Source organism: Nerophis lumbriciformis, linkage group LG06 (genome assembly GCF_033978685.3).
Source record: "Nerophis lumbriciformis linkage group LG06, RoL_Nlum_v2.1, whole genome shotgun sequence".
In the NCBI taxonomy this organism is placed as follows: domain Eukaryota; kingdom Metazoa; phylum Chordata; class Actinopteri; order Syngnathiformes; family Syngnathidae; genus Nerophis; species Nerophis lumbriciformis.
The window spans coordinates 24,684,322-24,707,404 of record NC_084553.2 but is presented as its reverse complement, the minus strand read 5'-3'; the positions used below and the strand labels follow the sequence as shown (position 1 = coordinate 24,707,404).

General features: G+C 42.3%; 1 protein-coding gene across 1 annotated transcript; it reads left to right on the top strand.

Moving 5' to 3' along the window:
• The first annotated feature begins 4,386 nt into the window (after positions 1-4,386).
• ric3a (RIC3 acetylcholine receptor chaperone a) lies at positions 4,387-21,259 on the top strand. Its single transcript, XM_061963515.1, has 6 exons — positions 4,387-4,552; positions 8,771-8,988; positions 9,063-9,129; positions 9,223-9,319; positions 12,611-12,768; positions 20,286-21,259. The coding sequence occupies exons 1-6, from the start codon at positions 4,435-4,437 to the stop codon at positions 20,987-20,989; spliced, it is 1,362 nt and encodes a 453-aa protein (XP_061819499.1). The 5' UTR covers positions 4,387-4,434; the 3' UTR covers positions 20,990-21,259.
• Positions 21,260-23,083: the final 1,824 nt, after the last annotated feature.

The window sequence follows — 23,083 nt, the reverse complement described above, 5'->3', positions numbered from 1 at the left end:
CTCTGGCACAGTCCATCCATCCATCCATCCATCTTCTTCCGCTTATCCGAGGTCGGGTCGCGGGGGCAGCAGCCTAAGCAGGGAAGCCCAGACTTCCCTCTCCCCAGCCACTTCGTCCAGCTCCTCCCGGGGGATCCCGAGGCGTTCCCAGGCCAGCCGGGAGACATAGTCTTCCCAACGTGTCCTGGGTCTTCCTCGTGGCCTCCTACCGGTCGGACATGCCCTAAACACCTCCTTAGGGAGGCGCTCGGGTGGCATCCTGACCAGATGCCCGAACCACCTCATCTGGCTCCTCTCGATGCGGAGGAGCAGCGGCTTTACTTTGAGCTCCCCCCGGATGACAGAGCTTCTCACCCTATCTCTAAGGGAGAGCCCCGCCACCCGGCGGAGGAAACTCATTTCGGCCGCTTGTACCCGTGATCTTGTCCTTTCGGTCATAACCCAAAGCTCATGACCATAGGTGAGGATGGGAACGTAGATCGACCGGTAAATTGAGAGCTTTGCCTTCCGGCTCAGCTCCTTCTTCACCACAACGGATCGATACAGCGTCCGCATTACTGAAGACGCCGCACCGATCCGCCTGTCGATCTCACGATCCACTCTTCCCTCACTCGTGAACAAGACTCCGAGGTACTTGAACTCCTCCACTTGGGGCAAGATCTCCTCCCCAACCCGGAGATGGCACTCCACCCTTTTCCGGGCGAGAACCATAAACTCGGACTTGGAGGTGCTGATTCTCATCCCAGTCGCTTCACACTCAGCTGCGAACCGATCCAGTGAGAGCTGAAGATCCTGGCCAGATGAAGCCATCAGGACCAAATCATCTGCAAAAAGCAGAGACCTAATCCTGCAGCCACCAAACCGGATCCCCTCAACGCCTTGACTGCGCCTAGAAATTCTGTCCATAAAAGTTATGAACAGAATCGGTGACAAAGGGCAGCCTTGGCGGAGTCCAACCCTCACCGGAAACGTGTCCGACTTACTGCCGGCAATGCGAACCAAGCTCTGACACTGATCATACAGGGAGCGGACCGCCACAATCAGACAGTCCGAAACCCCATACTCTCTGAGCACTCCCCACAGGACTTCCCGAGGGACACGGTCGAATGCCTTCTCCAAGTCCACAAAGCACATGTAGACTGGTTGGGCAAACTCCCATGCACCCTCAAGGACCCTGCCGAGAGTATAGAGCTGGTCCACAGTTCCACGACCAGGACGAAAACCACACTGTTCCTCCTGAATCCGAGGTTCGACTATCCGGCGTAGCCTCCTCTCCAGTACACCTGAATAGACCCTACCGGGAAGGCTGAGGAGTGTGATCCCACGATAGTTAGAACACACCCTCCGGTTCCCCTTTTTAAAGAGAGGAACCACCACCCCGGTCTGCCAATCCAGAGGTACTGCCCCCGATGTCCACGCGATGCTGCAGAGTCTTGTCAACCAAGACAGCCCTACAGCATCCAGAGCCTTAAGGAACTCCGGGCGGATCTCATCCACCCCCGGGGCCTTGCCACCGAGGAGCTTTTTAACTACCTCAGCAACCTCAGCCCCAGAAATAGGAGAGCCCACCACAGATTCCTCAGGCACTGCTTCCTCATAGGAAGACGTGTTGGTGGGATTGAGGAGGTCTTCGAAGTATTCCCTCCACCGATCCACAACTTCCGCAGTCGAGGTCAGCAGAACACCATCCGCACCATACACGGTGTTGGTAGTGCACTGCTTCCCCTTCCTGAGGCGGTGGATGGTGGTCCAGAATCGCTTCGAAGCCGTCCGGAAGACGTTTTCCATGGCTTCCCCGAACTCCTCCCATGTCCGAGTTTTTGCCTCCGCGACCGCTGAAGCCGCACACCGCTTGGCCTGTCGGTACCTGTCCGCTGCCTCAGGAGTCCCATGAGCCAAAAGAACCCGATAGGACTCCTTCTTCAGCTTGACGGCATCCCTCACCGCCGGTGTCCACCAACGGGTTCTAGGATTACCGCCACGACAGGCACCAACTACCTTGTGGCCACAGCTCCAATCAGCCGCCTCGACAATAGAGGTGCGGAACATGGTCCACTCGGACTCAATGTCCAGCACCTCCCTCGTGACATGTTCAAAGTTCTTCCGGAGGTGGGAATTGAAACTCTCTCTGACAGGAGACTCTGCCAGACGTTCCCAGCAAACCCTCACAATGCGTTTGGGCCTGCCAGGTCTGTCCGGCATCCTCCCCCACCATCGCAGCCAACTCACCACCAGGTGGTGATCGGTAGAAAGCTCCGCCCCTCTCTTCACCCGAGTGTCCAAAACATGAGGCCGCAAATCCGATGACACAACTACAAAGTCGATCATAGAACTGCGGCCTAGGGTGTCCTGGTGCCAAGTGCACATATGGACACCCTTATGCTTGAACATGGTGTTCGTTATGGACAATCCGTGACGGGCACAAAAGTCCAATAACAAAACACCACTTGGGTTCAGATCCGGGCGGCCATTCTTCCCAATCACGCCTCTCCAGGTTTCACTGTCGTTGCCAATATGAGCGTTGAAGTCCCCCAGTAGAACGAGGGAATCACCCGGGGGAGCACTCTCAAGTACTCCCTCGAGTGAATCCAAAAAGGGTGGGTACTCTGAGCTGCTGTTTGGCGCGTAAGCGCAAACAACAGTCAGGACCCGTCCCCCCACCCGAAGGCGGAGGGAAGCTACCCTCTCGTCCACCGGGTTGAACTCCAACATGCAGGCTCTGAGCCGGGGGGCAACAAGAATTGCCACCCCAGCCCGTCGCCTCTCACTGCTGGCAACGCCAGAGTGGAAGAGAGTCCATCCCCTCTCGAGAGAACTGGTTCCAGAGCCCTTGCTGTGCGTCGAGGTGAGTCCGACTATATCCAACCGGAACTTCTCTACCTCGCGCACTAGCTCAGGCTCCTTCCCCCCCAGCGAGGTGACGTTCCACGTCCCAAGAGCTAGCTTCTGTAGCCGAGGATCGGACCGCCAAGTGCCCTGCCTTCGGCTACCGCCCAGCTCACATTGCACCCGACCTCTATGGCCCCTGCTATGGGTGGTGAGCCCATTGGAGGGGGGACCCACGTTGCCTCTTCGGGCTGTGCCCGGCCGGGCCCCATGGGGACAGGCCCGGCCACCAGGCGCTCGCCATCGTGCCCCAACTCCGGGCCTGGCTCCGGAGGGGGGCCCCGGTGACCCGCGTCCGGGCGAGGGAAATCTGAGTCTCGGTTCTTGCATTTCCATAGAAGTCTTCGAGCTGCTCTTTGTCTGATCCCTCACCTAGGACCTGTTTGTCTTGGGAGACCCTACCAGGGGGCATGGAAGCCCCCGGACAACATAGCTCCTAGGATCATTGGGACACGCAAACTCCTCTACCACGTTAAGGTGGCAGCTCAGAGAGGAGTCTGGCACAGTCACTACAGAAAAAACATTATGTGAGTTGTGTATTATTTTACGAGAAATGCTATGTGTGCAGGAATTTTCCAGCCGGTCGCTGGTTAGTTCTAACTTGACTGACTCCACACCCGGACTAACAGACGCTGTAATTGCCTGTTTTCGAGCTTGCTTTGGCATAGTTAGTCCTGGACTCAAATAGTAGTCTATATTTCTGGAGTGATGGTGCCTTCCCGGTTAGGGTGAAGGCTGTCTCTCCACAGCAATATAAAAATAAAAATTTATATTTTTTAATCTATCCTGTCCAGCCACTCAGGCAAATCATATTGTTGATATATATGTCCAAATCTGCTGTACAAATTTACTTAAGAAAAGAGAAATGTTCTCTAGTTGCCTTATTTGTATTTGACTTTCTTAAATTTTTTGTGTAGAAACCAAGCCAATTTTCTTTCAAGTAATATAGACATTTATCAGAGCTGTTTGTCTATTTAATGGAAGAATTTGGGAACCATAAAACTGGCAACCAATGTTAATAAAAAAGTATTGATTTTGAATCAAGAATTGTTTTGAATCGAGAATAAACTCTGAATCGACTCGTTACCCCCAGGAATCAAATCAAATCGTGTTGTGCCCAAAGATTCACAGCCCTAGTTGTTACAGTGGCCAAAACTATTAGATGTTATAGTTCACTGTAATAAATTAAAAATAAAATGTAAACATTAAAAAAATGATATGGTGTCATAATTGTTCATAAAATAATACAAAAAAATAAAATCATTAATATTAATAATTTGTAAAGAACAAAAAAGTTTCCCATTGTAATGCAAATAACACATTTTTTTGTGTCCGATTTCCCATCAAAGTGACCAGCATCCTGTTTAAAATGGCCAGCGATGTCCCTCTTTGTGGATTAGTCAATAATACGCCAACCATCTTCTGAAGGCCGCTCATTTAATCTGTTCTAATCTGAGCAGGACATCAGCAGATGAGTGAGGACAGCTGTGTACACTGGATTTGATGTTCAAAGGAAATCAACGCATGACAGTTGTCAAGTGAGGCAACATGTCCATCACTACCTGTCAGAAGGTTACTTTGATATCATGCTCCGTCCTTTGCGTGTCTCTCTTCTTGCCCAGGCTATTTTTACCCAGAGCCAAAAAAGAAATGGGACAGCCACAGGGTAAGTACACTTTATCACAGCATCCTCCATCCACCTTCAGTGCTGTTATTAGAGCTGCTGCCAGCTGTTACATTAGACAGCAGAGAGTGCTAGGTCATCATAATGTGCACATCATGATGTTACGTAAACACCAATGGGTTCTATTATGATCATTATTCATTGTATCATTTGAATAGCTATATCTATTATACATAACATATTTCAGTGACTGCATGCTGTAATCATTTATTATGATCCTTATTGTCATTCTGTTAAAGTAGTTAGAAAAAAACATGACTATGATTATGCCTATGAATGTATAGTGTGATTGTACATTCTGCTACAATGTAATGTTCATAAACAATGATTACAATAAGGTACACACTGCGCCTTCAAACATCGATATTATACTACAAATGTTGCACATGACAATACATTTGTACAATTAAAAGACCACCCCTGTTTTATTTATGTCATTTAATAGCAAAACATTGCTGAAAACAAAGGGCTACCTAGAGATATAAAAAGCAAAACACAAGAAAACACAACAGAAAAGGAACATTTTCAAATACTGTGTGTCGATATGCATATATTTGATCATTATTATTATTACTATTATTTAGCCAAACAGAGGGGTTCCCAAATCAACATAGAAAAACGACAACAATAAAGCATATAAAAACATTCCAATCAGCAGAGTAAACAAAAATCTCAGATAAAAATGACAAAGCCCTCCGCAATATTAAAATTATTTTTATTATTTCTATTTTTGTTGTTGGAGTGCGGTCTTATATATGCCACACTCCCTGGAATACCAGACTTGGAGGATGTTCATTCATTCATTTAATTTTATAGAAAAAAGGAGATACTCTGCTGTAATAGACATTATCCAAAACTATAGTCATTTCAAATGACGACTTTCTGATTTTAAGAAACACTAAAATAAAAAATCAAGACAAAAATTGTGGTTGTCAGTAAATGTTCAATTTTTAGATCAAGCTGAGTGGAAAAAAAAAACATGGCATCGTTCAGTACAGAGGAAAACATTTATGGAATCTTGAAAAACAAACAAACACTACAACACATCACTGGCACTTGGTTGCACCATCTGTGGCTTTTAAAAAAAATCAAATCAATCAAATCAACTTTATTTATAAAGCAGCTTGCCGTCTCAGAGGCATGAAGTGACAAACAGTACTCTTCATCAATTAACTGTAAAGACGAGGGAAAAATGCTTGCAGCGTGATCCCAGAGGCCTGGTTCACACAGCAGGTCAATTCAGATTTTTGTGCCCATATGTAACATGTATCAGACTTTTTATGTCAATGGGAACAGTGCAATTCCGAATGTTGTATATCCAACCCAGGCCTCTTTTGTTATGTGGATATAAAAGTGAAAATTAAAGTACCACTGATAGTCACACAAACACTAGGTGTGGTGAAATTACTCTCTGCATTTGACCCATCCCCTTGTTCACCCCCTGGGAGGTGAGGGGAGCAGTGAGCAGCAGCAGTGGCCGCGCTCAGGAATTATTTTGGTGATTTAACCCCCAATTCCAACCCTTGATGCTGAGTGCCAAGCAGAGAGGTAATGGGTCCCATTTTTATAGTCTTTGGTATGACTCGGATATTAATAAATCTGATACAGTATAAGCGATGCGACTGCAGTGTGAACGCTCCGGTCGCATTCATCCAACCAGAACGCCATCACAAAGCGATAAACGTCGTAATTCTTTGCCAAAATTGCTGGTTAAAAATAATTAGTTGACAAATGAGCAGAAAACAGACTAAATGTAATGTTTCAGGAAGTCATGTCAATGTTCCACCACTCATGTTTCCGAGTGCTCACCGACACGCTCTTCAAAGCAGACGTGAAAGTAAAATGTGCCGCAAACAGCCAGAGCCAAAATACTTGCCCTCTTCTGTTTTAAAATTCTACGCACAGTAATTCAAATGTTGACTGTAATTGCACGCAATCCTTGAAGTTGCCACGAATGCGCCAAGGCTGAGATGGACTAGAATTAAAGCCATGTTTACTTCGGTAAACACTGCAGCACGTGTGATGTCATGACGTCATGTCTGCATGCAGGTCAGATTGTGTTCACTTTAGACATTGCACTTTTTTGTAATGTGAACGACGACATAAAAAGATTGGATTTGACAAAAAAAAAATACGAATAGGACATCCGACCCGGCAGTGGGAACGTAGCCAGATACAAAATAGGCAGGGCTGGAAAAAATAGGAGCCGGTTTCACAACCAGGAACAGGTGTGTCCAAATTGTCAACCAGGAACAGGTGTGGGAGCCAGCGTTCAGAGGGCAGGAAAAAACACACACAAGAAGTCAAACACAGAAAACCAGAATACAGGAACTGAAAATAACACCATGCACAAGAAAAACTACACAAGTCCAACCACAGCCATGGAGGGTCATGACATTACCAAGTCTGATGATTCCATAATTTTTGTGCATTATATTTGTCAGGTTCAAACACTGATGACATCTGTTAAACAGACAAGGAGCAAGGAATCATGCAGAGACAGAGTTCAATTTGGCTCAATGAGGAGAGACGTTTGGGACTGTACTCTTAGTTACAGAACCAACCTGCGCTCTAAGGCAGTGGTTCTCAAATGGGGGTACCCACTACGCGGCATGGCGTAGTGGGTAGAGCAACCGTGCCAGAAACCTGAGGGTTGTAGGTTCGCTCCCCGCCTCTTACCATCCAAAAAAAAAAAAAATCGCTGCCGTTGTGTCCTTGGGCGGGACACTTCCCCCTTTGCCCCCGGTGCCACTCACACCGAATGATGAATGATAGGTGGTGGTCGGAGGGGCCGTTGGCGCAAATTGCAGCCACGCTTCTGTCAGTCTACCCCAGGGCAGCTGTGGCTATGAAAGTAGCTTACCACCACCAGGTGTGAATGAATGATGGGTTCTACATGTAAAGCGACTTTGGGTACTTAGAAAAGCGCTATATAAATCCCAGTTATTATTACTTGAAGGTATACCAAGGGGTATGTGAGATTTTTTTTAAATATTCTAAAAATAGCAACAATTCAAAAATCCTTTATAAATATATTTATTGAATAATACTTCGACAAAATATGAATGTAAGTTCATAAACTGAGCATCAAATCAAGTATGCTATTCCATTCATTACCATAAACCCAGAGTTTCCCCCATGCCATGATGGTTTGACCCTCACTAAAATGTCTGTCAAAAAGAACTGTGAAAAGAAATGCAACAATGCAATATTCAGTGTTGACAGCTAGATTTTTTGTGGACATGTTCCATAAATATTGATGTTAAAGATTTCTTTTTTTGTGAAGAAATGTTTAGAATTAAGTTCATGAATCCAGATGGATCTCTATTACAATCCCCAAAGAGGGCACTTTAAGTTGATGATTACTTCTATGTGTAGAAATCTTTATTTATAATTGAATCACTTGTTTATTTTTCAACAAGTTTTTAGTTATTTGTATATCTTTTTTTCCAAATAGTTAAAAAAAGACCACTACAAATGAGCAATATTTTGCACTGTTATACAATTTAATAAATCAGAAACTGATGACATAGTGCTGTATTTTACTTCTTTATCTCTTTTTTTCAACCAAAAATGCTTTGCTCTGATTAGGGGGTACTTGAATTAAAAAAATGTTCACGGGGGTACATCACTGAAAAAAGGTTGAGAACCACTGCTCTAAGGTAATAGTCCCACGTGCTCCTCTATTTATTTGGGAGGTCCCTGGTTACATCACTGAGGCCGCCTCTAAAAGGAGTGGTCACACATATCATGCAAAGCAGCTCCAGTACGCACTATACGTTACAGAATGTGCTGGGGGCCTTGTGGTTTCGCCTTGTCTCTGCTTCGTCTGCGTGCTGTCGTCTTATCTTTGTTGAGGTCCTTGAAGTCCTTGGCTGTTAGTGGGCTAAGACAAACTAAATATCTGCGGTGAGGCCACCCCTCATATGCCGTGGCTGATAACAAGTTTTGTCCTTGCACAGATAGAAAAGTACGACTTGAGCGCATTAGCTAATAACTACAGCAACGACCTTTAAGAATAAGAGTTGTGTGATAACTTCCACATAATTATTCTAACAATATTACTGTACTATTATAGTTTTGGTAATTTGTAGTTATTTTATATATGCTTCACAATATTCAAATGTTCTATTTACTTTTTTTATTTAGAATACTTGTTTTAACATTGCTCTATTATCAACCACTTGTTGTCCTCTGTAGCAGGCCCTGGGTTCCACCCTCCAAGGATGCATCAGGTGTCCTTGTCGGATGACCCGGAGCAGTGGGCTGTGGACCCTTTCCACTCCCTGACACAGAGCATGGAGGCCACTGCCAGAATCAAAGGGATCGGACGTGGGAAAAAATACAACCTGATGGCCCAAGTTATACCCATTTATGGATTTGGAATTCTTCTTTACATTCTCTATATCATTTACAAGGTTAGCGTCAACACAAAGTCCTGATTGAGGTTTTGATAAAATGGACGTTTACTTCTACTTTTCTATGTTTACAGTTGACCTGCAAGGGCAAGAGTACTAAATCAGGAAAGTACATTATGAGCACAGTAGAGAGGAATACCAGTAAGTACTTCTGTCTTGTAACCTGTCAATTAAAAGTTGTGTGAAATAGATTCCATGCCAATATTGAGTTTTCTCTTTTGACAAACACTGAAGCACACGATGACGAGTTTGCCAGACTCCAGGAGCAATTACTTCAGACAGAAAGGATGATGGCGAGGATAGCTGCCAAAAACAGTCGGGCTTCTGGAAGGTCAGTTGTACGGGGGCCCAAACGCTCCACACAGAGAAATAATACACACAAACGTAAAATAAATGCAAAGAGAAAATGCTGCAAATTAAAAATGACACAAATAAAAATGGTAAATAACATGATTTTATTGTTATTGCTCGCAGTATACAAAAAACTTGGTTCAGAGCTCCAGGTACACTGACATGTGAATTGGATTACACACGCACAGATTGAGATACATATAAATTATTTTGCGACAATAATACTACTTCCACCCCTGTTTTTAGCAGCATTAGGACATGTTAAGAGAAATACTATAAATGTAGAAATAAAGTAAACCTAAAATATGTTAAAAAATGTAATTTGTATAAAACATGTTAAGAAAGTACTCTTAAAATTAAATTAATGCAAATATACTGTACAGTACATATAAAAGAGTTAGGCAGTGATAGAAAGGTGCGGCAGACTATAGCAGCATTAAAATATTGTACACAATAAAATGCATAACGTACCTACTGTAGAGTATCTATGTATGTATCTATAGAAACACTGCAGGAACAAAAACAAATGTAAAATAGTGAAGTGAAGTGAAATACATTTATATAGCGCTTTTTCTCAAGTGACTCAAAGCGTTTTACATTGTGAAACCCAATATCTAAGTTACATTTAAACCAGTGTGGGTGGCACTGGGAGCAGGTGGGTAAAGTGTCTTGCTCAAAGACACAACAGCAGTGACTAGGATGGCGGAAGCGGGGATCGAACCTGCAACCCTAAAGTTGCTGGCACGGCTGCTCTACCAACCGAACTATACCGTCCCAATAACAATGTTGAAACTTTACAGAATACAAATAGAAGTTTACCAGGAGAGTCACACCAACATTATTAATCAATTGTTCTTTTATATTGTAAAAAATGAAGGCTAAATGTTGAACAAAAACATAAACATGTAAAATGTACCTTTTCATTTTGCCTCTTCAAAAGTCAGCCAATGTTCTTCCGGGCATTCTGCTTAAAAACGGACAACTTCAGTTATTTTGTTCCGTGAACTCGCTGCATTTTTCTTATGCGGTTTGATTTTTGGGGGTTTGTGTGTGTGTTTAGTGTTTGCAGCTTTTATGTTCTGATCTTTCAGCATTTATGTGATCCTAGTATTTTTCAATTGCATTTGTTTTATTGTATTTTGATCATTTCTGTATTTTGGAGCGTTTGGAAGTTGCTGCACATGTGCCCCTTATTAGCAACTCTTAGCAATTGTACAACTCTGAACACACACAAAAAACAAAAAGCTTTATCGTTCTGGTGAATTGATCTCGTTAAATTACAAATACATGTTAAATATTGACCAAACAGAGGGATATGTTGTGTCAAATACTAATTAATAGCAGTAAGCATTAAGGGAAACTGCACATTGTCATGTCTGTGTGATCATGTTTTGTTTTAGTCATGTTCGGTTTTGTTTTTGGCCTCTTTGTGCACTTTTGTTTGGTTTGTCACCATAGCAACCCATTTGTTTTCACCTGTCATGTCACGCACCTGTTTCACGTTTTGAGTCACGCACCTGTTTTCACTGATCATGTCACTGCTATTTAAGCCGGTCTGTTTCTGTTGTTCGTCCTGGTGACATTATCTATCCTTTCTACCTCTGCTACCTTTCATTCCATGCCATAGTTTTCATGCTGTTTAATGCCACAGTAAGTGTTGTTTTCGTTTTCACGTTCATCGTCTCTGCCTTTGTGCAAGTTTTGTTTCATTAGTCAAGTTTGTTCTCCGCCATTGTGCGCGCCTTTTGTTTGCTTCCTTTTTTTGTAGTCTGTTAGTGTTTAAAATAGAAATGTACTTACATTGACGCCTTGCCCGTGCCAACTTTCCGTTGCATTCCGGGAAAACAAACCCCAAGGTCCACGTATTGACACACATTGTCAGAATGTTTTATCAATCACAATCCTTATGTCAGACAAGCACACATAAGTAGTTGTTGTTTTTTTATGCATTCTGACTTGCAAATAAACACTAGCAAGAGTCAGCTAACAATGAAGGTAGAGAGATTTGCTCTATTCCGCCTATGAAGCGCCCTGAAAAACATTAAAAAACTCCCATCATTTTCTTATATACACTGTAAGTATATATGTAATGTAGTAACAAGCCCACTCATAATAGCATGTAATATTTACGTATTTTTCTCATTTTAAGTATATGGTGGCGCATTAGAAAGTCCGCCCTGAGATCGGTAGGTCGTGAGTTCAAACCCCGGCCGAGTCATACCAAAGACTATAAAAAAATGGGACCCATTACCTCCCTGATTGGCATTTAGCACCAAGGGTTGGAATTGGGGGTTAAATCACCAAAATAATTCACGGGCGTGGCAACCGCTGCTGCTCACTGATCCCATCATCTGAGGGTGATGGGTCAAATGCAGAGGATAATTTCACCATACCTACTAGTGTGTGTGTGACAATCATTGGAACTTTACCTTTAACTTTAACAAATTTCACAGACGCATCGCAACGTTCTGTATTTACTTCAACAAAATACAACTATTCCTAACATTGGAACACTTCATGAGAGCCAACAATAAACACTACTTTGGGACACATGATTATGCAGAACCTTATATCTTAGAGCCTGAATATACAGAGGATGAGCTACAAGTTTTAGAAGCTGACTGATAAGTAGATCCAGCAAGTAGCACGATTGCTAAGTGCTAAACAAAAAATACAAACTATGAACATGTAAAAATGATCCCTTACTGTGCAATGGCTGCTCTCAGTGGGATGCCGACTGATGGGATGTTGATATCTCCCCGTTTGGATGAAGAATCAATCATATTCCTCACGCAGGTAGAAAAAAAAGGGTTTGTGTCTTTGTCGTGTTCTCCTGGTCTAAGTTGAATGTCAAAGTTGACCAACTTCTCAGTTTATGGCCAAAACCCTCTACTATACAAGTGAGAGGTATAATTTATAATCTAGAATACACTTTTACCAACTCAGAGGCGATACAGCAGCTCACCAGTTTAGTATGTCAATACTGTAGCTGCATAAGTTACTGTAACTCACTGGGATCACGGTGCCACTAAAAGTAGTTCCTCTGCGTTAGCGCTTATAATAACAATATCACTCATATTTGGTTAATATGCAGGTCACAACATGTCAATGGAATATTGTGGGTGTACAAAAAAAAATAGAAAGACATTTGAGTTTATGTCTTACATAGGGATTGTGAATGATGGGGACAATTCCAAAAGAGTGCATTCCCCTTTTAAATCTTGCACATAATGCAGGAGCGTTTCTGTTTTGCACCACTGTTGCCCTCCAGTGGCAGACGCAGGAAAAGTAAGACGGCGCCATCAAAGAAAGAAGAGAAGCTCCTCAGACAGCTGAGACAAATCACACAGAACATACAAGAAGGTCGTCTGGAAGCTGCGTCCCCAGAGATGGAAGCTGAAGAAGTCCCTTATGGCGTTGATTGGGAAGGTACAATACCTGTCCTCTGTCACACACACACACACACACACACACACACACACACACAAACACACACACACACACACACACACACACACACACACACACACACACAAATATGCTTTGCGTTTGTAATACGCAAATAGCAAACACTTTTCATTCTTTTACAATCACAGATTTTAACAAAAATTTGATCTTCGGCTTAGTACATGTCAAAAAAAAAGTCTGAGGTTAAGCGAACTGCAATGCCAAAGAACAACCTTATTTTTTTCTGTAAATCTTAACCATAGTTGTCTCCAAATTTGTAGACGTATTGGAAGTAGATAAATACTCATTCGTTTTTGGATTTAATTGCCCTTGATTTTAGGGGGCTCTATTACAGTTTTTTACAGTCGCTAGGACACATTTCCCAATACTTAGGTCACTTTTTCAGAACTCTTCACACAGTGAGCACAACTGAAGTATCAATGGGCTAAACTGAGGATCAATTGCTTTGGCACAAAATGCATTCAATGACTACATCTTTCAAATTACATTAATTATTTTCTCAATTCGACACAACAACCGCCAAAACTCTGTGTACTTACAGGCTAATTTGCACATGCTTACATACTGTTTTCAAAACTGTTCAACTTATGTTCAAAACAATAGCATAATACAAACTTGAATAAGACAGGAATTTGCTACAATTCTACAGTAATATTTTAATGAAATATATTTTAAATCGTAACATTAGATGCTATAATTGAATGCAATGAACGCAATGAATGCTGGATGCCTGGACGTATCAGCAGAAGATTGCCAGGGATGGATCAGAAGATTATTTCCGAGGTGTATTGCCCTATAGTTGACATAAGATGTGATGTGGATGACAACCTGTGGCCAAATGGAGAAGACTGAGTAGATTAGCACTACTATTGTATCTGTATCAGTGGATGGTGTGTATACAAATTATTGTATTTTGGAATTACTCAGTGCCAAAAAAAATACAAAATAATAAAAGACATAAAATATATTGAAGCATTCTGCATCAAGTCTGATTCATTCCAGTAACATATATTTTGCTGTGAATTATGAACAGAGATGTCCTTGTTTTACACAAGAAAACATGTAAAATACTAACTGTTAGTGTTTTTTAAGTCATTGTTTTGTGGGTGAAAAAGTGTTTGTTGTCTGTCAACCTGTGTTAGTGTTCTGGAAGAATGAGTTGATTTGAGACATGTATGAAGTGATTTGGTAGTTTTAGTGCATTTTGAAAGGGAAATGAACTGATGTGACGAGCTGAAAGTTGGTTTGGAGAACTGTGTGAAGAGCAGTGTTGGGTTAGTTACTGAAAACCAGTAACTACTTACAGCTACTAGTTACTTTATTTCAAAAGTAACTCAGTTACTAACTCAGTTACTTACACCAAAAAGTAATGCGTTACTGTGAAAAGTAACTATTTAGTTACTTTTTTTCTCCCCCTTTTTTTAAGGTTCCCATTAATGCCCTTTTAGCCTTCATTTCAGTACTGTTATTGCACTGGAGAATAATACAATCTGTTGATCAACTTGGCATGTATTTGCATCACTGAACTCAGAAAGCAATGTGGTCTACATACAACACACAAAGACAAAGATATGTTTCAAAGGGCCAATTTATTTCAGGCCAGAACAAATTGACAAAACTATTTTAAACAGCTGCAACATAATGGCACTTTGACTTTAACTTTAAGTAGATAGGATCTTTGATCCAAGACACAACTTACTTTTAACTAAAATGTTCGTTTCTTTGTGCTCGACAAAAGAAAAGTATTGAGAATGTCTCCATGTTAAAAAACTCTACTTTGTTAGTTGTTATGAGAGTAGCGTATGTTTGTGTGTGGCCCTTTAAGATATGACAGCATGTGAAGTGAGTGACGCGAGCGACGACAGTGAGTGCTGCAGGTGCTCTCGCTTGGTGGATGGCTGCGTCCAATAAAGTCACAAAGTTGCAACAAACCGCCGGCCTCGTCATTCACCCTCAGCTGTAAAGACCCACTTCCGGGTAAAGTGAAGGTTGTTAGCCCTGAAGTACCGGTACATAGGCCCTGGAGGAACGTCTCCCCTGCGTCCCTCAACTGCGGTTTGGGAGCCCCCCCCCCCCCCACCCTGCCCCCACCCACACAAAGCACGCCTTTTCTTTTCCACCGCAGCTTTCCAATAAAACACACTCAGATCTTCTGTTTCTAGCCGATACTACATAAAAAATAACGTAAAATAACGCAGTAACGCATCGTGTAGTAACGGTAACTGAGTTACTGAATATAAAAAATAACGCGTTAGATTACTAGTTACCGCCGAAATTAGCAGCATTACTTTGTAACGCGTTAGTCCCAACACTGGTGAAGAGTTTTGAAAAAGTGACCTAAGTATTGGGAAATGTGTCCTAGCGACTGTAAAAAAAAAAACTGTAAGTAAACGAGTCAAATTTTCTTGTGCCATGTATGACAATTTACAAATTTAAAATTTACAAATATGGTCGTCCCTTCTCACATTGTCCTTCAACTGTTACAACCTTCGGCATGTATCATGGAATCACCAGACTTGGAGAATGTTCATTCAGTTGTTTAATTTTGTAGCAAAAACAGATAACAGATGTGACACAAAACTATAATAATTTCAAATGGCAACTTTCTGGTTTTAAGAAACACTAAAATAATTTAAGTAATAATTTAATATAAATTGTGATAGTCAGCAACAGTTTCATTTTTAGAACAAGCAGAGTGAGAATTATAAGGAATTACTAATTTTGAGGAAAACATTATGGAACCGTGAAAAACAAACAAAAACTCTACAACACACAACTAGTACTTTGTTGCACCACCTCTGACTTTTGTATCAACTTGCAGTCTCTGAGACATGGACTTAACACTAATCTTCACCAATCTTGCTCCAATTTTCGGTGATTGCTGTTGTCAATTCAGCTTTGTAGGTCGAAGTCTTGTCATGGACCATTTTCTTCAATTCCCACCACAGATTTCCAATTCAATTGAGATCCAGATTATTTGCAGGCTATGACATGGATCTTATGTATCTTTCTGCAAGAAAAGTTTTTACAGTTTTTGCTCTATGGCAAAATGATCATCTTGAAAAAGTATGTCATCACCCACAACCATCCTTTTGATACATGGAACAAGAAGAGTGTCCAATGTGTCTATGTAAACTTGTGCATTTACTGAAGTTGTAATGACAGCCATTATTACTAGCCATGTCATTACCTAACTGCAGTCTAATATCAATTACAGGGTACATTTTTTCTTCAGGCAGTCGTCTTCATAAATCTCATTGGAACGGCACCAAACAAAAGTTTAGCATCATCAGCTTTCCCAATGTAGATTTGCGATTAATCACTGAATATGACTTTCATCCTGTCATCCATAGTCCACGATTGCTTTTCCTTAACACATAGTAAACTTTTTTGTTGTATGTTTAAACGGTAATGACGGCTTTCGTTTAGCTTTTCTGTAATTCAATCTCATTTTCTTTAGGTGGTTTCTCACAGTTCGGTCACAGACGGTGACTCCAGTTTCTGCCCATTTAGTTTTTAATTTATTTGTTGTTTCCAAGACATTTTTACTTTAAGTTTTCTGTCTTGACGCTTTGATGTTTTTGCCTTGGTCTATGCTTGCCTTTTACGACTTTCCTATGTTGTTTGTACTTAGTCCAGATTTTAGACACAGCTGACTGTGAACAATCAACAATTTTTTCCACATTGCGTGATGATTTACTTTCTTTAAAGAAGTTTGATCATTCTCTCCTTCGTTTAAGTTGACATCTCTAGTGTTGGAGCCATGATTCATGTCAATCCACCTGGTGCAACAGCTTTCCAAGGTGTGAACACTCTTTTTAACTGCAGACTAATGAACATATTTAATCTGATGCAGGTGTTTGCTTTGGAAATGAACATGTACAGGGTGATAAAAAAAAAATTTCCTCTCAAAATTGAGTGATTCCATGAATTTCACTCTGCTTGATCCAAAAATGAAACTGTTACTGACCACCACAACTTGTTTTGTAATTTATTTTAGTGTTTCTTCAATTGAGAAAGTTACCATTTGAAATGACTAAGTTTTGTGTCGTGTCTGTTATCTGCTTAGAAAGGAAACTGCATGAACATACGACTCGTTTGGTGATTCCATGATTTTTTTTGTTAGGTGTTGAATATTGCAGTTTGCCTTTTCATAATTAAAAAATATATATTTAAAGCATATTTCAATTGCAGGCTATACTGTATGGAGTAGCCGTTTGTCATTGCATAAAAACGTTTTCACATTAAACTTTTTAACAACAAAAATCAAGGGGCTACTGCTTTAGACTTAGACTTAGACAAACTTTAATGATCCACAAGGGAAATTGTTCAAGACATCTGTTCAAAAAATGTACCATGTGTAGTGAACACACGAATGGTAAAAAGTCTGTCCAAACCAATATCCAAATTGAGCATAAACGTGGTTTATTTTTAGAGAAACGAGTAAGCAAAGAACAAACACAATTTAGGTGTGTGGAGGGAGGTGTGGCCAGCGCGCTTACAGGAGCAAAGATCACCGCCTCTGTCTATGGTGCTGAGGACAAGCACCATCGGATAGGGGCGGGGCGGTTGCCGACGGCGAGACACAGCTGGCAGGTGATTGGATTTCACAGGTGGTACGTGTTAATCTAATCATCTGTTGTCTAACAGTAAGCGGCCGAGAGCAGGAGGGAGAGAGGATATGGGTGTGGCTGAAAAGTCACGACCTGCTGGAGAGAAAAGTGTGAGAAATTCTATGGACATTAAAACATTGTTAAAAACTGCAAGCTTGGCTCTTGGGCCGTGTATAATAGTGGAACGGATAGGAAGCGACTTCCACATCTTAGACTTAGACTTAGACAAACTTTAATGATCTGGCGCCCAATGTTGGACAAAACAATGTCTACACCGAGCCCAATAGAGGCACTGGGGCAGCTCTTAGCAGAGGTGTCCACAGCGAACCACCGGCAGGTGGAGGCCATGCACGGGCAAATTGCGCAGCAGAGCTAGATTCTGCGGGCGCTGACTGAGAGGGCCGGAGCGGGGACACCCGCGGCAGCGAAGCCAACATTTGCGGCTGTGGGAATGCACCGAATGGCGGAGACGGAGGATCCACAGAACTTTATGGATATGTTTGAGGCCACAGCAGGAGCATGCGTGTGGCCGGAAGAAGAGTGGGCGGTACGGCTGTTACCGCTACTGGCAGGAGAGGCGCAGCGAGCAGCACTCAGCCTGCCACCAGTGTCCCGGGTGAGTTATCGGGACATGAGGAGGGCGGTACTGGACTGGACGGGAGGGTCCAAAGAGGACCACTGGCGCCAGTTCCGGGCAATGCGGCTCGGTCAGGAGAAGCGGCCTTTTGCCCTGGGCCAACAATTAAGAGACGCGGCGACACGATGGCTGCAACCCGGACAGGTCGCTGATGTTATAGAACAAATTATATTAGAACAATTCTTGGAGGTAATCCCGACGCGGACGTCCGCCTGAGTCCGCTACCACCGTCCTCAAGACGTGGGAGCGGCAGTGGCCTTGGCGGAGAACCACCTGGCTGTCCATTGTGAGAGGAGGAAGGAGGAGAAGGCCACGGAAGCAGCGGAGCGTACAGTTCCGGCGCCGCGCAGGATGCGTACGCCGCCGGCCGAGGGAGCCCAGCCGTGGCCAAGGCTGCGAAACAACCCTGCTGTTTTTTCTCCCGCTCAGGGCCAGGCCGCTGCTGACGCTGTGTTTCCCCCGCAAATGGCGCCTCGAATGCCTGGGCAGGCGTGCTGGAGGTGTGGGCGGCTCGGACACCTGCAGCGGGAATGTCTAACCGCGGAGGTGGGACAGGTGATTCGGGTTGTCGACCCTTCGGCGCCCTCCCTCGGGCCAGGGGAGACGTACTATGTACCGGTAAGGCAGATGTGGAAGTCGCTTCCTATCCGTTCCACTATTATACACGGCCCAAGAGCAAAACTTGCAGTTTTTAACAATGTTCTAATGTCCATAGAATTTCTCACACTTTTCTCTCCAGCAGGACGTGACTTTTCAGCCACACCCGTATCCTCTCTCCCTCCTGCTCTCGGCCGCTTACTGTTAAAGACAACAGATGATTAGATTAACACGTACCACCTATGAAATCCTATCCGATGGTGCTCGTCCTCAGCACCATAGACAGAGGCGGTGACCTTTGCTCCTACAAGCGCGCTGGCCACACCTCCCTCCCCAAGGTGCTTTTCTTATTCTGGTAAAAAAATACAAAAATCCAAATTTTCCCACCTAAGTGCATGCTGGTCTCAAAAGTGCCTAAATAAAACAAAACCAAATAAAGAAGAATACAGCTAAACTAACCAGATAATAAACTCACATCCTGTACATCTGATCTTAATGAAACAAAATACATTGATTCAAATCTAAATACTAACAACATTAATGCTAAACTAAACAACAGTATTCCAGTAAGTGAATAGCTCCAACATTGTGTGTCCTCATTAGGTTCACCGGTGGAGTGGAGCCTATGACAGGTTACTTTGGGTTAGCGGTGGGGTACACCTGGACTGTTCAGCTGTCAATCAAATGACACATTAAACTATAAACAGCCATCCACACCTACGGATGATTTCACACTGCCTAGTTATAACCTGCACTTTGCTATTCTAGTTCAATTAAACATACAGTCGCGATCAGCTCAATTTTTGTTTCATTTGACCACATAACCTTCCTCTATAAAGTCTTATCTTTGTCCATGTGATGTCAGATGAAACAAAAATTGAGCTGTTTGGCCACAATACCCAGCAATATGTTTGGAGGAGAAAAGGTGAGGCCAGTATTATGCTCTGGGCCTGTTTTGCTGCCAATGGAACTGGTGCTTTACAGAGAGTAAATGGGACAATGAAAAAGGAGGATTACCTCCAAATTCTTCAGCACAACCTAAAATCATCAGCCCGGAGGTTGGGTCTTGGGCGCAGTTGGGTGTTCCAACAGGACAATGACCCAAAACACATGTCAAAAGTGGTAAAAGAATCGCTAAATCAGGCTAGAATTAAGGTTTTAGAATGGCCTTCCCAAAATCCTGACTCAAACGTGTGGACAATGCTGAAGAAACAAGTCCATGTTAGAAAACCAACAAATTTAGCTGAACTGCACCAATTTTGTCAAGAGGAGTGGTCATAAATTCAACCAGAAGCTTGTGGATGGCTACCAAAAGCGCCTTATTGCAGTGAAACCTGCCAAGGGACATGTAACCAAATATTAACATTGCTGTATGTATACTTTTGACCCAGCAGAATTGGTAACATTTTCAGTAGACCCATAATAAATTCATAAAAGAACCAAACTTCATGAATGTTTTTTTTGACCAACAAGTATGTGCTCCAATCACTCTATCACAAAAAAATAAGAGTTGTAGAAATTAATGGAAACTGAAGACAGCCATGACATTATGTTCTTTACAAGTGTATGCAAACTTTTGACCACGACTGTATATTCTGTGAAAATGAACCACTCTTGTCCCACTCTTACAGGCTACCCAGAGGAGACATACCCTGAGTATGATGTACCCCATTATAAATATGCATTTGACAACGTCGCTCTGGAGGAGCCCTGCATCAACCAGCCCACTGCGGAGGCCTTGGCAGAAAGAATGGAGCAAGAAGAGGAAGAGATTGCAGCAAGGAAGCTTTCCATCGTACAAGAGGAAGATGAAGACGAGGAGGAAGAAGACGAGGACGCTGAAGATGTGGAGGATGATACAGAGGAAGAAGAGGAGGAGGAGGAAGCAGAAGCTGAGAGAAGACTTTTGCTGAGTCCTCGTCGTGTATCCCACACTGATTCAGACACAAAGCAGGAGATATTAGGTCTGCAAGAAAGCAAGGAGCTTCTAGGCCACGATGGAGGCAAGAAGCACATCAGTTTCAACGAGCGCAGAGATGTCTTTCACTACCCTAAAGAGGGGGCCGATGAGGAGGATGTGGATGAGGACGATGAAGGGACAGAGGTGGAAGAAGAAGAAGAGGAGGAGGAGGATGCAGATGAGGAAGATCCAGTGACCGAGGCGGAGAGTCTTGAGTTTAGTAGTGCCGTGTGTGTCAATCCTGAGGAAGAAGCAGAGCAAGAAGAAGCAGAAGATTTGTTCATGTTATTATCTGTGGAGAGTCTCACCAATGTCCATGTTGATAGTCCTAAAGAGGTCAGTGGGTTGAGGATGCGGAACAGGAGGGAGACGTGAAGGACTCGGTTGAGTCCGAGACTCCTGATACAGTGTTTTTAAATATTTTTGACCTATTGACTCTTTTTAATGTCAATAAAGAGATGTTTTATGTACTCATTACAACAACCATTTGTATTACAGTTCATCTTCTCAAAGGGCAATACAGTACTACACAGTAGACATGAAACAATCAGTGTGCAGCTTGTGTAGCAGTGCAAACTTACTCTACCTAGAGGAGACTGCAAAAAGTCAGTGTTCAAAAACAAGAAAAAAAAGAAAAAAATTAGGGGTATTTTATTTGAACTAAGCAAAATTATCTGCCAATAGAACAAGAACATTTGGCTTGTCAAGACTTTCCAAAACAAGTAAAATTAGCTAACCTCAATGATTCCAAAAATACCTTAAAATAAGTATATTCTCATTAATAACAAGTGCACTTTTCTTGGTCGAAAAAAAAGAGACCTTTTTGCTCAATATGTTGAAAAATATTCTTAAATTAAGTAAATGCAAGTGCCATTATCTTGACATAATGATATGCGCTCGGCATCATGATTTTTTTTTCATGCTTGAAGTAAGAAATTATTACTTTAAAAAAGTAGTTTTATACTTGTGAGTGTTGATGACACAGCTTTGCAACAGTTGATATTCTAGTTTCAAGCATGTTTTACTCAATATAGGTCATAACATCTCAGCAACAAGCTGTAATATCTTACTGAGATCATTTAGGACCAAAACACTTAAAACAAGTAAAACACTCTAACATTAAATCTGCTTAGTGAGAAGAATTATCTTATCAGACAGAAAATAAGCAAATATCACCCTTATTTGAGATATTTAATCTTACTTAGATTTAAGTTTTTGCAGTGTAGTGGGTTGAGCGGCCGTGCCAGAAACCTGAGGGTTGTAAGTCCGCTACCCGCCTCTTTCCATCCAAATCGCTTGGGCAGGACACTTCACCCTTGCTCCCAGTGCCGCTCACACTGGTGAATGAATGATGAATGATGGGTGGTGATCAGAGGGGCCGTAAGCGCAAACTGGCAGCCACGCTTCTGTCAGTCTACCCAGGGCAGCTGAGGCTATGAAAGTAGCTTACCACCACCAGGTGTGAATGAATGATGGGTTCTCACTTCTCTGTGAAGCGCTTTGAGTGTCTAGAAAAGCGCTATATAAATCTAATCCATTATTATTAAACAGCTGTCGACACAAGTGAGTCGCAGCATGGTGGTTATAGTCAGGGGCGGCACAAGTGCAGCTAGCACTGGGGAACTGCGGTTTATTGAGGGAAGCTCCAACATGTACTGTGGCATTTTGAAACAGAGCAGGAGCTCCCACCTTGGGAAAGCATTTTCCAACATGAACAAAAGGGTTGATAAAATATGAGGGGCGTACTAATTTTTGGGAATAAACAGTATTTTATCTTTCATCCACAAATTCTCAACATTTTGACCAATTCAGGTCTGTTCCACCTCAGTGGATATAAAAGCTCGCAAATGCATCATGAGTAAAATGTTGGACTAATGAGACCTTGCATTGTGATATTGTTTATATGTTGTCCAGACTGAGTGAGTCAAATGTTAGATTTTTTTTTTTTTTTTTTTTTTTTGTGTCCTGTCCAGCTTCTCAGGCAAATCATATAGTTGATGTAGATGCCCATGTCGGCTGTTCAGATTTACTTTACAAAAGAGAAGTGTAGGATACTTCTCTTGTTGCCTTATTTGTATTTGACTTTATTAAATGTATTTATATTATCATTTAGTGCAGCCGGGCCGGAGCAGGAGGGGATAGAAAGAGAAAAAAAAAAGAAGACAGAGGGGGAAATTGTGGGGACAAGAGGGGGATTAGACAGAGAGACAAAAACAACAACAGCAAACAACAACAACAACAACAACAACAACAACAACAATAGAGCAACATCAGCAAATATGACATGTACAAATATGATGGTAAAAGTAATAACAAATAAGCAGTTAGCGAAAAATAAAAAATAATACAGAAATGACAATGAGCATTATTACACTACAAATGGATCAATACAAATACCAATAGAAATAGCGCTATTGATAATGAACAATACCAATAATTTACCTTTATTATCAACAATACAGTTGTTTA

Coding starts and splice junctions, on each gene's coding strand:
- ric3a (XM_061963515.1), top strand. CDS start 4,435: ATGTCCATCACTACCTGTCAGAAGGTTACTTTGATATCATGCTCCGTC. Junction 8,989..9,062: donor TTCTCTATATCATTTACAAG/GTTAGCGTCAAC, acceptor CTATGTTTACAG/TTGACCTGCAAGGGCAAGAG. Junction 12,769..20,285: donor TTATGGCGTTGATTGGGAAG/GTACAATACCTG, acceptor CCACTCTTACAG/GCTACCCAGAGGAGACATAC.